Source organism: Neolamprologus multifasciatus, chromosome 5, assembly GCF_963576455.1.
Source record: "Neolamprologus multifasciatus chromosome 5, fNeoMul1.2, whole genome shotgun sequence".
NCBI lineage: Eukaryota > Metazoa > Chordata > Actinopteri > Cichliformes > Cichlidae > Neolamprologus > Neolamprologus multifasciatus.
In genome coordinates, this window is record NC_140443.1 from 34886470 (window position 1) to 34900343 (window position 13874).

Here is a 13874-nt window from a genome sequence, read left to right on the forward strand (position 1 = left end):
ATTTTTTCTGCCTCAGTATGCTATTTGAAGAGTTTTCACATTCATTCGGGAATTTAACAAAAATATAAAGAACAGTAATTCCAAAACAGATTACACAATAGGGCAATAAAGTGTCCCTGCTCACTGTAGATCTCAGTGGACCTGCTAAAGGTTTCACATCTTTCTTTGATACTTTTTAAAATTTTCAACACATGATCTATGTTTATGTGATATTGTTGAGACATTGCAAAATATATCAAAAGGACGCGTTTTACATTTAAAACACATTAAATGAAAGAAATAAAATAACATAATTACAAAAATAGGCGCAGAAGGGAATCAAGTTTGTTTCCCTTTCATTGAGTTCAAAAACGGGCCTTTAAAGACGGACCTCAACCACAACGTAAGGTTACCTTTCAAAATAAAAGCAAAACAAAATCATCCGCACTGAAAAATGCACAACAAAGTTTCCGGCGCCTCTTGGTGAAAACGTTAAGTTGAGCTGACAGTTAGGCAGATAATACTCCTAGAAGCTTCCGCATCCTACGAACACGTTTCTTCTTTAAATCTCCGCTAACAGCGTAACTGTACGTCAGTTACGCGGGTTCGGAGCTCGCGCGTAGTCGACGCACGTACGTGGAGCTGGAACAGAAATTAAGCGAACTGTCCAAGAAACACTGAAGGAAAACGTTTTCTTTCGTTTCGTTCACTCAATTCTGACAACAGCCCCGCTTAAACACCGTCATCGGGGACAGAGAGTCTCCGTCTCTTTACATCCAGCTGCTGTTTGGTGGCCTGCGTTATTCCACAGAACAGCAGCAGGTGAGTCACATCGGGTTGTTGCTAGTTTCTGTTCTCTGAAACGGTTCCAGGCTGTTATGCCATACACAGCGTCTCTGGTGCTTTTTTGTCCTCCACGATGAAAACAAACAAACATAAAAATGATTCGTGTTTATCGTTGAAAACGGCCAGCACTCAAACAGGTTTGGCAGGAACATTTCCTTGTCCCGTTGCGTCTTTGTAATATGTATACAAATCACTGCGCATGCGCGAGCCACGAGCCCTTTTTTTGACAAGCTAAAGCTTAGGTCCTCGTGTACCGTTTGTGTACTAATGACGACAGTTGTTTACAGTGTGACACAAAGACATTTTGAAGGCATTTCAAGCTCTTAGTCTTCTTTTAAAATAGATAAATTGTGTCCTGAGACTTCCTGCGCATATTTACGGCCGTCACAAGTTTATGAAATTTTTTATCTCATTCCTTTTTTTTCAATTAGATGAAAGAAGCAATGCCTGAAAAACATGTCTCACAAAGAAGATAACGAGGAGAAGAGGCGGTAAGGAGTACAAACAAACAGCATGACACTTTCAATAGCGCTTATTAACACACTGGGGAAATCACTGCATGTAAATAAAATACACACTTTTGACTTTCCTCTTTCAGCTGCCACTGCACTGATTTGTATGCCAGCATCCCTCAAACATGTCTGCCTATTGTGTACCACCCAGACTACAACATCACTTTTATGGGCCTTGAAAAGCTTCATCCGTTTGATGCGGGAAAGTGGGGGAAAGTCATCCGCTTCTTGAAAGGTAAGCGAGTTAAGAACAGAGTGGCAGATGGGGAGGATATCTCCCTGAGCTGATGAACACTGAATCACCCAGACTGAGGTCATAAAGGCGAAAAGAGCCGGAGAACAAAGCAGAAACAGTGGAAGAGGTAGTTGTGGTTGAAGAAGAGGGAGTAGGGGAGGCAGAGCAATAGAGCACAGATAATTAGAGAAAAGTCCCTGTGGGAGTTTGTGCAGGTATAGTAGATGAAGGCCAGTGTGGTTTTGGAGGCTGAGGGAAAACAGTTGCTGGATAACTGGCGTGACTTCACACCGAGCTGTTGTCAGGCTGCACGGTGGATCATCTGTGCTGTTAAACGTGTCGCACGCAGCTTAATGAATTCACAAAACTTTCAGAAGTTAAGAGTGCAAATAAAGAGCTGAGCTTGTGCTGACAGAGGAAAACCTTGGTTTTTCTAAATTTAGCCATGCAGTAATTGGAAGAAAACTGGATGATATTGCAGAATTACTCAGCATATTTAGAGAGTGATACAAAGGAACTGGTTGTGCACTGGGTTTTTAATGAGCCCTCTGTGATACGTCCAGAGTTGGAAGCCAATTTTGGACCACCGCGTTTCAGCGCTCTAAGGGAATAACATGTAAAATGGCCCACAATTGACCGGCTGGTGCTCATCAAAAAGAACCTACGCTTCTTGATATAGTGACATTAATTTATAATGAAACTAAAAAATTAAACTCCACGCTTTTAAGCAGCTACTTTGGGACTGTTTTTGCCTGATTTTACAAACCTCTCTTTAATGCTTTATAACTTCTTATGCAAACACTACAGCTCCGTGGCTTCATGGTTAACGGTTTAAATTTTAGCATTAAATAAAAAGCACAAGTTGCCTAAATTATTTATCTCTAAGAATTAAATGAATCCAAAAAACATTTTTGTGGCGCACTTTCTCTGAAGTTACAGTACTTGACCAGTATTGTACTTATCAGTTCAAAATTGATTCAGACAGGTTAGCTGGCCTGTCTGTTCAGGTCTGTGTTTGTGTTTTCACCAATCACAGCTATGAGTTTTCAACAGTTCTTTTTTTTTTTTATTGCAATTATTGAAATAAAAATTCAGTCTTAGTGGCGAACAAAACAGAGACCATGTGCTTTCTCATGTAATCTCTTAAAAGAATATACATGCATATATATGTATAAACATATTATGTATAAACAATGTATATAGTGCAACACTGAGGTTCTGGATGCAAAAGTCCCATTCATATTCTCCATAGAAATTTTGATTATGAGCCATAATGTAACCATATAATGTAAACTTAACATGAAAGATTGTGAAATGATGGTATGTGCTCCTGTAGAAAACACACATCTGTATTATTTCAACCTCGCTTTACCAAAAAAGCATTTTACTTGCAATACCAAGGAAAAAAACTACTCTGCCCATAATCCTGTATTGAAACGGCAATGCCTCTGCTTGGTGGATTTTACTGTTACCATGGAGATGGTTAAACCTATGAAGATCAGGTCAGTTAGTGAGAGCAAAATTTCAGAAATGGCGAGACTGGTGACTCCACTGAGGAATGAAGGACTGTACCATACAATAATGTCCAATGTCCTCATATATGGATCTCATTTGTCTAAGAAACAAAAATGAGGTAAAAAAAAAAATCTGGTAAATCTTTGTTTTTATATTCTTCAGGTCCCAATCAACCCAAATAGCAAAGAAAAATTTAAAATGCATGCCATGAAAGAGTTCGGGTCTTAGGAGGTTAAGGCATTATGGGATAAGTAGTTCCTTCACTTTTAAAGATAATTATGCACACACTTTACACATTTGCCTAACAAGCAAACATTCATGGGTCAATGAGCCCTTCTGAATGAAAGAGCAACCAACTACAGCATCTATGTACACTAGGGATGCACCGATACCACTTTTTTGGAAACGAGTACAAGTACGAGTACTTGCATTTCAGTACTCGCCGATACCGATACCGAGTACTTAATAAAAACATGATTTAAATTTGCAAGTAACAGCTTTAGTCCTATAATTTAACAAAAACAACAACAACAAGGGACTGGTTTGGAATTAAGAACATTTATTTAAAATGAAAAGCATGTTGTATGCAACATATTACAGAATAAATAATTATGAAAAAAAAATTTAAACAGTGACAGTGCAACTCAAGTATTGTTTTCAGTTTATTGTAAACTCTGCCGCTTTGGACAACACAAGGGGCATTAATAAACATCTTTGCCATTTAGTGCACAATATTTGAATAAACTAACAACATCCACCAACATAGAACTGTGGCAGTCAGTGCAACTGAGGTAGGTATTAACATCAAGTCTAAGATGACTCACTTAATGGAGAGAAAAAGTGAGTGGCTGGGTTTTTTTTTTTTTTTTAAACAAAAGTAGCTTTTCTGCATTATCAGCAGTCAGACTGTTTCTTTTCATCTATAATGTGTGACACTGAGCTAAAAAGCCTTTCACTTTCCACACTGCTCCATGGGGCTGAGGTATTTACTCGTCTGTTTCTCTGTTTAGAAGTCTCACTAGCACAGTCACAGCTGGGATGACATCAGAGGCTAGTGCGTCGTAGCTGCTCACTTTTTTAGTTAGTTCCTCAAAGGGGGCGAGGATGGCAACAGTCGTCTCCATAAGAGCCCATTGGTGAGCGGCGAGATAGTCAGGGAGTTCGTGCTTGGACACGCCCAGCACTCGCTTTTGCTCAATGAGGGACTGGAGCATGTAATACGTGCTGTTCCAGCGCGTCTGTACGTCCTGCTGCAGTCTCTTTATTGGCTGGTTGAGCTGTCCCTGAATGTCCTCGAGGCGGGAGTAGGCTAAGGCGGAATGTTTAAAATGCCCAACTATTTTCCGTCCCACTGCTATAGCATCAGCTATTCTTTCTTTTTTCAGTTTTTATTTTATTTTTTTGATCCACATCAAATCTTTTTTTGCTCATGATTCACCCTGTAGCTTGTAGGTTTGGTTCAAGGCTTAAAGTTTTTTATGTAACGATATTCTGAAATGTCACATGAATGGGGAATTCACTTCTGAAACCAGAGCCCTTAAAGTGGGTGGTCACCGTTGCCGTCTACAATTCAGCCCAAGCGGCCTGTGTTTATCTCAGTAATGAACTGATAACCCAACAGCAGTTAAGATGATGCTGTTGAGTTGTAATTAACACGTCAGTGAGAGGGCACCCTATCATGGTACCATACTGGAATTCACTGAGATACTGAGAACAACCTATTGTTTCACAAATGTTTGTAGAAGAAATCCACATGCCTACGTGCTTGATTTTATACAGATGTAGCTCAGGTGGTAGAGCGGGTCACCTACTAACCTGAAGGTTGGAGGTTTGATCCCAGTCTGCTCCAGTCTGCATTCCAACCCCATGTTGCACCATTGCATTGGTGAATGCATCCATCTCCAATGGATTGTATGAATGCTAGGAGTAAGCACTTGGAAACAGGATAAAGTAAAAAATAAAATGGCTTGTAAAGCGCTTTGAGTGCTCAGAGTAGAAAAACACTATATAAGAACCAGTCCATTTACCATTTGCCATCTGGCTATGAAAGCGATTGGATGAATAGCTGATTGAGTGAATATCTTCGGCAATATAGTGTCATAAACATAGACTTACATTCGTTTATGTAACAGAACTGATAACTCACTGGAAAACAAGGAGGTTAAACCTAAGAAAGCTGTCTAAGGTGCTTCTAAGGCCACTTTTGTACCCCTGGCTGCAGCAATGATGTTAAGAAACCAAGGATGTACTATCCACTTTCACTCTGTCTGTCTTTAAGCAGTCATTGGTTCTGGGAAAATCCACCTGTTAGCTATACTGTTTGGGTTTGTAAAGCACCTTATAAATGAGGACTGTCAGGGGTGGCCCAAAGGGTCTGGGGGAAGATGCATATTTATAACTTATAAAAAACTTATAACTTTTAACTGTATATTTACAAGTTTTAGTAACTACTTTTGTGTTTTAGCCACACAAAAGTAGTTTAAAAAAAACAATTAAATTATAGAAAAGTTCCTGTTTTTGTCATTGGCTGTATCCCAATTCAGGGTCTGCAGCCTTAAAGTACGCAGCCTCAACGCTCCTCAAGGGCCGCGTACTCAAAGACCACTAAGGCCGGAAGTGCGAGGCTTGTGAAATGGGATGGTCTAGCCTCCGTTGCGCTGCCCAGGTTGCCTAGCAACCATGATACTAACAGCTGGAAACGTTTCATACAGCTTTGTTTGACAGAAATGAAGGAGAAAATCTTTTGTTCATTTGTTTGTTTGTTTCTACATGAGCTTTGATTATTCTCTGATTAAACTCAGCTATTGAACGGCGTATATTTTAAAGTAAAGGCTTTAAAACGAAGTCAGTACAAACGTCACTAATGTCACATAACTTTGCCGACATGTGGCCAACAGTAATGTTTTAATGTTCTTCGTTATTAAACATTTGCACATAAATAAGTGACATAATATTCAGTACTTACTTAAAGTTTACTCTTCAGGCGCCCCTCATCCGCTGTTTTTTTTCGGCAAAATTATCCACACCCACCGCCGCGCTATGCATTCTGGGATATGTTGAGCCACGAAGTCTACACCGCCACGTCCTTAAAATTCAGGGAAATGAAGGACGCATTTGAGGGCCGCGTTTCGAGCAGCCTTCGAATTGGGACAGCCTTCGTCGCGTCGCGGTGACGTAATCGGCCTTAAAATGCGGCCTTTAAGGCTGCAGACCCTGAATTGGGATACAGCCATTGTCTGCTATAGAAATTTCAGTTTTTTTTAAAAAAGTATTTTAAACAAGTAACTGATACTTGTTTTTATAAATATGGGGCAGTCTGGGCAATGAGCCACCAGAACCTTTTCTGTAATTTCACACATTTGTCATGTAGAGGTGGACTGTTGAAATTATGCTTTTTAAAAAAATGTTATATTAATATATCTCTGGGGTTAAATGTGTAGTTAAATGTCTTTATACGGACAGAAAGGGGAGTTTCACTTGTCCAGCTCACTTTGATGTAAAGTGGGCTGGGCAAGTGAAACTCTCCTTTCTGTGGCCCTCATTGTAAAATGATATTCTGAACTCTAGATGCTCAGAAAATCTTTTTCATACCAAGTGTCTTAAAATTGTGGTCCTCAACATGGTCCTCTCATACTGCATTGTATTTTCAAGAGAACTGTTTCTGTTATATAGTCCGCTCTCTTTAGAATAGAAACTCCTGTTGCTATAATGCAATAAGCACCACATACTGCAGCCTCATAATTCCTGTGCAGTTTAATGACAATCTAAATATTACAGCTTTCATAAATGTAGGATTTGTTACGTTCTTCTGTTTCTGCATGCAAATTAGTCTGGTTACTGATAAGAGTTTCAATGAATGCTGACATCTTGGTTCAGATATTGTATTTTAGTAAAACATACTAAATACCAAACTAATTCCTACAAATTGAGGAGCACAAAAGTTGTAGAAGCTCCCCCTCTAGCATCCAGTGTTTTGTAACTGTGCCCCCTCCCTCTGTATGTGTTGCAGAGGAGCAGTTTATCAATGATGGGAACCTTGTGGAAGCTCGTGAAGCTGCTGAGGAGGATCTGCTGATCGTTCACACCAAACGCTACCTCAACAGATTAAAGGTAGCCTTGCTTGCTTTATCTCACCCATAGTGCAGCATCTATCACTTTGACTGGCATCATTTTTCTTCCATCTTTCCTGCCGTAACACATGAATTGAATCAAATTCATTTGACATGGAGTGTCACCTCACTGGAGAGGATGAAGTCTGAACCTGTATGCGAGGTCAAGACATAGTGACTATGATGTAATCGGGCTCACCTCAACGCATAGCTTGGATTCTGAGACGAATCTCCTGAACATGTTTTAAACTTTATACAAAACTGGAGTTACAGTGGGGCAAAAAAGTATTTAGTCAGCCACCGATTGTGCAAGTTCCCCCACTTAAAATGATGACAGAGGTCAGTAATTTGCACCAGAGGTACACTTCAACTGTGAGAGACAGAATGTGAAAAAAAAATCCATGAATTCACATGGTAGGATTTGTAAAGAATTTATTCGTAAATCAGGGTGGAAAATAAGTATTTGGTCACCTCAAACAAGGAAAATCCCTGGCTCTCACAGACCTGTAACGTCTTCTGTAAGAAGCTTTTCTGTCCCCCACTCGTTACCTGTATGAATGGCACCTGTTTGACCTCATCATCTGTATAAAAGACACCTGTCCACAGCCTCAACCAGTCAGACTCCAAACTCCACCATGGCCAAGACCAAAGAGCTTTCGAAGGACACCAGGAAAAGAATTGTAGACCTGCACCAGACTGGGAAGAGTGAATCTACAATAGGCAAGCAGCTTGGTGTGAAAAAATCAACTGTGGGAGCAATCATCAGAAAATGGAAGACATACAAGACCACTGATAATCTCCCTCGAATCGGGGGCTCCACGCAAGATCTCATCCCGTGGGGTCAAAATGATCATGAGAACGGTGAGCAAAGATCCCAGAACCACACGGGGGGACCTGGTGAATGACCTGCAGAGAGCTGGGACCAAAGTAACAAAGGTCACCATCAGTAACACACTACAACGGCAGGGAATCAAATCCCGCAGTGCCAGACGTGTTCCGCTGCTGAAGCCAGTGCATGTCCAGGCCCGTCTGAAGTTTGCCAGAGAGCACATGGATGATACAGCAGAGGATTGGGAGAATGTCATGTGGTCAGATGAAACCAAAGTAGAACTTTTTGGTATAAACTCAACTCGTCGTGTTTGGAGGAAGAAGAATACTGAGTTGCATCCCAAGAACACCATACCTACTGTGAAGCATGGGGGTGGAAACATCATGCTATGGGGCTGTTTTTCTGCCAAGGGGACAGGACCACTGATCCGTGTTAAGGACAGAATGAATGGGGCCAAGTATCGTGAGATTTTGAGCCAAAACCTCCTTCCATCAGTGAGAACTTTGAAGATGAAACGAGGCTGGGTCTTCCAACATGACAATGATCCAAAACACACCGCCCGGGCAACAAAGGAGTGGCTCCGTAAGAAGCATTTGAAAGTCCTGGAGTGGCCTAGCCAGTCTCCAGACCTCAACCCCATAGAAAATCTGTGGCGGGAGTTGAAAGTCCGTGTTGCTCGGCGACAGCCCCAAAACATCACTGCTCTTGAGAAGATCTGCATGGAGGAATGGGCCAAAATACCAGCTACTGTGTGTGCAAACCTGGTAAAGACCTATAGTAAACGTTTGACCTCTGTTATTGCCAACAAAGGTTATGTTACAAAGTATTGAGTTGTATTTTTGTTATTGACCAAATACTTATTTTCCACCCTGATTTACGAATAAATTCTTTACAAATCCTACCATGTGAATTCATGGATTTTTTTTTCACATTCTGTCTCTCACAGTTGAAGTGTACCTCTGGTGCAAATTACTGACCTCTGTCATCATTTTAAGTGGGGGAACTTGCACAATCAGTGGCTGACTAAATACTTTTTTGCCCCACTGTACCTGCAGTGAGAGGTTGCAGACAGGGCTGGGTACACTTGTGTTCCTATGACTCGGTGCTGGTATGTTGGGTTTTTCCCCTTGTTGTATGAGAGTGCTGCTCCCCTACCCGTACTGTGCTCCATGCTGACTGTCATCTGTGGCAGTTCAGACGGCTATTCTCAAGTGCACATGGCACCAGGATGCTCTAGGTTGTAGGTTGATGGCTTTTGTAATCAAATTGTCAGATTTGCAGGTGAAGGTGGGAGCAGAGCTGTCAGCTGATCACCACCTGGTGATGAGTTGGATCAGGTGGAAGTGAAGGCATTGGGAATATTGTGATGTTCCTGGGGTTTATGGGATTTGCCCAGAGTTCCTTAAGGCTCTGGATGCTGTAGCTCCGTCTTAGATGATGTACAGTACCTCTGCAACACGTGGAAGCTGGGGACAGTGCCTCTGAATTGGCAGACGATTGGTGACAATTCCCCTCTTCAAGACAGGGAATCGGAGGGTGTGCACAAACTTTAAGGGGGATCAGTCTCCTCCCCTTTGCGTCTTACTAGGATGTCTCCTGGAGGTCTGGGTATAGTGTTTCAGGAGTGTCCTACTGGGAAGAGGGCCTGCTTGGATAAACTGTAGAGATTACTCTTTCAGCTGGCTTGGGGATGTCTAGCTTTCCATTGCTTGAGAACTAGAGGAGGTTGCCCAGGAGATGGAGGTCTAGCCTCTACTTTGACTGCTGCCCCTATAATCTTTTCACCCTAACCTGCTGCACACTAGAGCAGGGCGATATGACCAAAAATATTTATCACGATATACATTTGAAAATGTGCAATGACGATATAACTGACGATATAATTGACACGAGACAAAATACTTTACAACTCCACAACTTTATTAGTGCAAAAAAAAATAAATCAATGTATTTTCACTTAAACAAGCAGCTGTTTTTATGTGCATTAAAGTTACATAAAAATGTAACAGTGCAAATGCAAATTCTTTGCTGACAGTTTAACCAAAAGGCATTTCCAGTGGAAACTGGCCGACATATCCTCAGCATAACCATGTATAATATCCACAAAACTTAAAAAGAAGTTACACACACAATACGATTATTAATTATTATTAATTATTAATATAATATTATGTTGAAGCACAGTACGTATCACTCCGCGAGGCTCCGCCTACGATAGCCGTAATGCTCCAACAATCCATCAAGCGGTGCGGGTTCGTAGCTTAGCAAAGTCGTACTGAAACATTTGACAGATTTTCGAGCACCGTGTACATAAAATCGTTTCGAGGTCAGTAAACACAACCAGAGTTCAAACATAAGGCACACGGGATTATAAGGGGCTCTGTCGATTTTCAGAAAAATCAAAGGATTGATTTTAAGTGCGCCGTATTTTCCAAAAAACACGGTAATAACGACGGCCCGCTAGCACGCTCTACCAAAAATAGTGCTTTGTTGTGTATCTGACGGATGAAAGCTAAACCAGTTCCACACCACTGAAGTTGCAGCATTTTTACAAACCAGTTCTGGTTCATCTGTTTCATTCAACGATCCGCTTTCGCCCTCCTCATTCTCCGTCGCCGCCATGCTTTTTCTGCCATGTGTGTATGAAAACAAAGGCACTGTGCATATTACCATGAACGGCATGATATGGCCCAGCCCTACTGCACATCTTTTCCAGCTCTGTCTCTCTGCCTAACTAATCAATGCAAGCCCTTTCCCCTTCTTTGGCAACTCTTCTGTAACACCTGTTGCCCGTCTTAACTCTTTCCTGAACTCTATGCAACAATCTTTCTTCAACTTCCACCATTTAATCCTTGGCTTCTCCCCTTGCAGTCTGCTCTCTCTTTCACCTTCTGCATAAGATGTAGTCTCCTCCACTCTTATACATTACTCCTGTTTTATCCTTTTCACAAAATCAATCACTATTTTTCTATTATACTTTTTTTTGTCTCTTTAACACCATACCTTCCCAGCACCTCCTCATTAATTCTGTTCAGAATTCTTCTTTCTGTTTCTCTCCAGTCAGTTATCAGTCACCAATCAGTCCTCATCTGATTAATCCTTAGTCCTCAGGGAATATCATGTCACGCATATTAACAACATGGCAAATCTCCTTTGAGCTTTTGTAATTTTCATTTATCATCTAGAGGGACTGATTAGCGTCTACATTTATTTACCTTTCCCTGAGTGGATTTGGGAATTTTAAGCTGTCTGTGGATGTCAGGAATGCTGACGTTTCATTGTAAAGCTCTTCTAGTAGAGTGCCTGCTACAGAGGAAGCAAAGCTGATAACAGTATTTCTGTCACATTCACAGGCTTTGTATTTATTCTGTTGTGAGGTGCAATAGCTTTATTCTTTACTGTCGTTTTTTAATGGGAATTCAAGCTTCAGCCTGAACCCCCTGGCAACATTATTCAGTTTTTCTCCACCTTTATATCCACATCTTTTTTTGCTTTGCTTTCTGTGCTGTTCATTCAGTTGAGGGCAACTTAGTTTTGTTTGTCTTGTGACAGATGGCAAAGAAAAAAACATCTCTATACCGCTCTAATTATGTTCTGCTTCCATTTAGTGGTCTATGGTGGTGGCAACCATCACAGAAATTCCACCTCTCCTGTTTCTGCCTAATTTCCTGGTGCAGCGGAAGGTGCTGAGGCCTTTGCGGACCCAGACGGGGGGAACAATAATGGTAGGTATCTGACACCCTCATTTCCTCTTCATGCTTGTGGCTGATAATGACATGTTATCTAGCCTCATTTGTCAGAAGCAGAAACAGAGATGATGTCCTGTAGTGTACCACCATCACATAATGATGAGATCCACTCTTGGCTCCGTTTACTTTTATCAACGAATACGAGTGCAGCAGAAACGTTGCAGTTCACACCCACTGCACTCACCCACAGCACAATGAGGTTCTTCCACAATAAGGCCTTGAATTTTCAATGACCTTAAGTTGAACTCAAGTTGCCCACCTTAGTAGATAATCTGCATGTGGTTTTAGTGTGTTTGACAAAAAACATCTAGATGCATGAAATAACTGTACAGTACTCAGCAGGAAATTGGACAACACTGCCACAGTCCAGCACACAGATCACTGCTCTGCAGTAAAGTGCAACGCTCTTTACGTTTTTAGTTGTTCTGGTTCTGGCCTGTTGCTGACCATATACTGCTTTATCTGGCATGGAAGACTCTGCTTACAGGGCTATTTTTTATGTAGCTGCAGATGACATTTAGTACTAACTACAGAACCTGAGATGTTCACATTGTTTTATTACCTTAGAAACTTTACATTACCTTCATGTTCAAGCTCTGTGACGATTCTGTATTAACAAAAGGGTTTCTTGAAAAGACTTGTGCAGACTTTGCTTTAAATTGATGCTTTCTGTAAAAGTTGTGAATTCAAAGGAAATAAAGGTTCTTGTTTTGTTTAGTCTTGTGAGGGTGGATACTTCCAAGGGGAAGCAGCCTAATAGAAAACCTGTGTTAAATATATATATTTCATATATAAAAGCTAATCTCTGTGGCGACAGAGTTTTATGGGGAAGATGGGTTTTCTTTGTTGAACATATCGTGTGTTTGCACTTTTAAGTAGAAATACTCTTTCATGTGTTTTGGGGAATGGTTACTTAAGTTGTTTTAAGTAGGACGAACAGTCTATGTGACTTAATTTGAAACGTTTGTTGTGATTTACTTCTTTAAATCTGTAATGGTTATGTGGAAGGTTTCTTCTTTAAAATCCTGTTAGCTGTCTGTGTAGGCAAATTGGTTTGAAAACATTAATATTTATATCCAAGTTTATCTGGAACGCATTCTTTCTGTCTGACAGGCACATAAAAGCTAAAAGTCATATTGACACATTGTTTCTCTTGGATTTATATCTTAATATTTTTGGCTGATCTGATTGTTAAGAAAATATTAAATTGAAAGGTGGGAGTCCAGTGGAAATCATAAATCCTATAAATAGATTTTTCTCATGTAGTTTTTAGTGGAGCATAGGGAGAAACTGGAATCTGGGATCTGCCTTTTGGAGCGTTTTTATTGAAAGTGGAGAAACGGAGAATAAGACATAAATGGAGTACAAGAAGAAGACCTAAATGAACCTGAACTATATGCCCACTGTAATGCAAACAATGCATATCATATGGTTTTCTCAGCATACGCTTGATAACGAATGTATTTTCTCTCTGCATTCTGGGCCTGGTGGTCGATGGTGCACATGAGATTCGAGGGCTGTTGTAAAATATGCCTGCTACGCTCTGAAACAGAGTGTTCTTGTTTTCCCCAGACAGAGTGGAGTGTTACGCACACACTCTGTCCATGGCCAGACTGTGTGCATACATGCAAATTTGTGTTATTACTCATCCATCAGAGAACCATATTGGCATTTACACACAATCTCCCCAGGTCACATCTCCTCTCATCAGCTCTCACACATGCTGGTCTGCAGAAGAACATGGCAGAGCAGCCACTCTTGTCTTTTCCAAGCGAGAAATCGTGACCTACCACGGCCTTATCGTTGTTTAAAAAAACACTGACGACATTTTGACCGCCAATACTTGAGAACATTTTGAGTTTGAAGATTGAAACTACTTTCCTAAGAATGCCCTTTATTTGTGAAGCGGCTTAGATAAATAAGCCTTTAGTATGTTTTTACATACGGCTAAACCAGGAGTGCAACCAGGCCCAATTAATGTCTTCCTGAGGTGTAAGCCGGCACATCAGGAAGAAACTAATGAACTTGAAACGCTGCCCGTCTCACGTTTCTTAAGAAAGCTGCTCTCAGGAGTAGATTTGGATCAGTGAGGCTCTGCAA

The 13874-nt window shown here is 40.9% G+C and overlaps 1 protein-coding gene across 2 annotated transcripts in view; it reads left to right on the forward strand.

Moving 5' to 3' along the window:
• The first annotated feature begins 374 nt into the window (after window positions 1-374).
• Window positions 375-13874, forward strand: part of hdac11 (histone deacetylase 11) — a 54504-nt gene continuing 41004 nt past the window's right edge. The window contains exons 1-5 of one of the 2 annotated variants that reach the window (XM_085161103.1): window positions 375-801; window positions 1257-1316; window positions 1424-1572; window positions 7097-7197; window positions 11634-11750. In XM_085161103.1, the coding sequence (XP_085017229.1) occupies window positions 1282-1316; window positions 1424-1572; window positions 7097-7197; window positions 11634-11750 (402 nt within the window). In that variant the 5' untranslated portion in view covers window positions 375-801; window positions 1257-1281. The remainder of the gene's footprint in view (window positions 802-1256; window positions 1317-1423; window positions 1573-7096; window positions 7198-11633; window positions 11751-13874) is intronic. The other variant, XR_014874284.1, reaches the window with a different exon arrangement.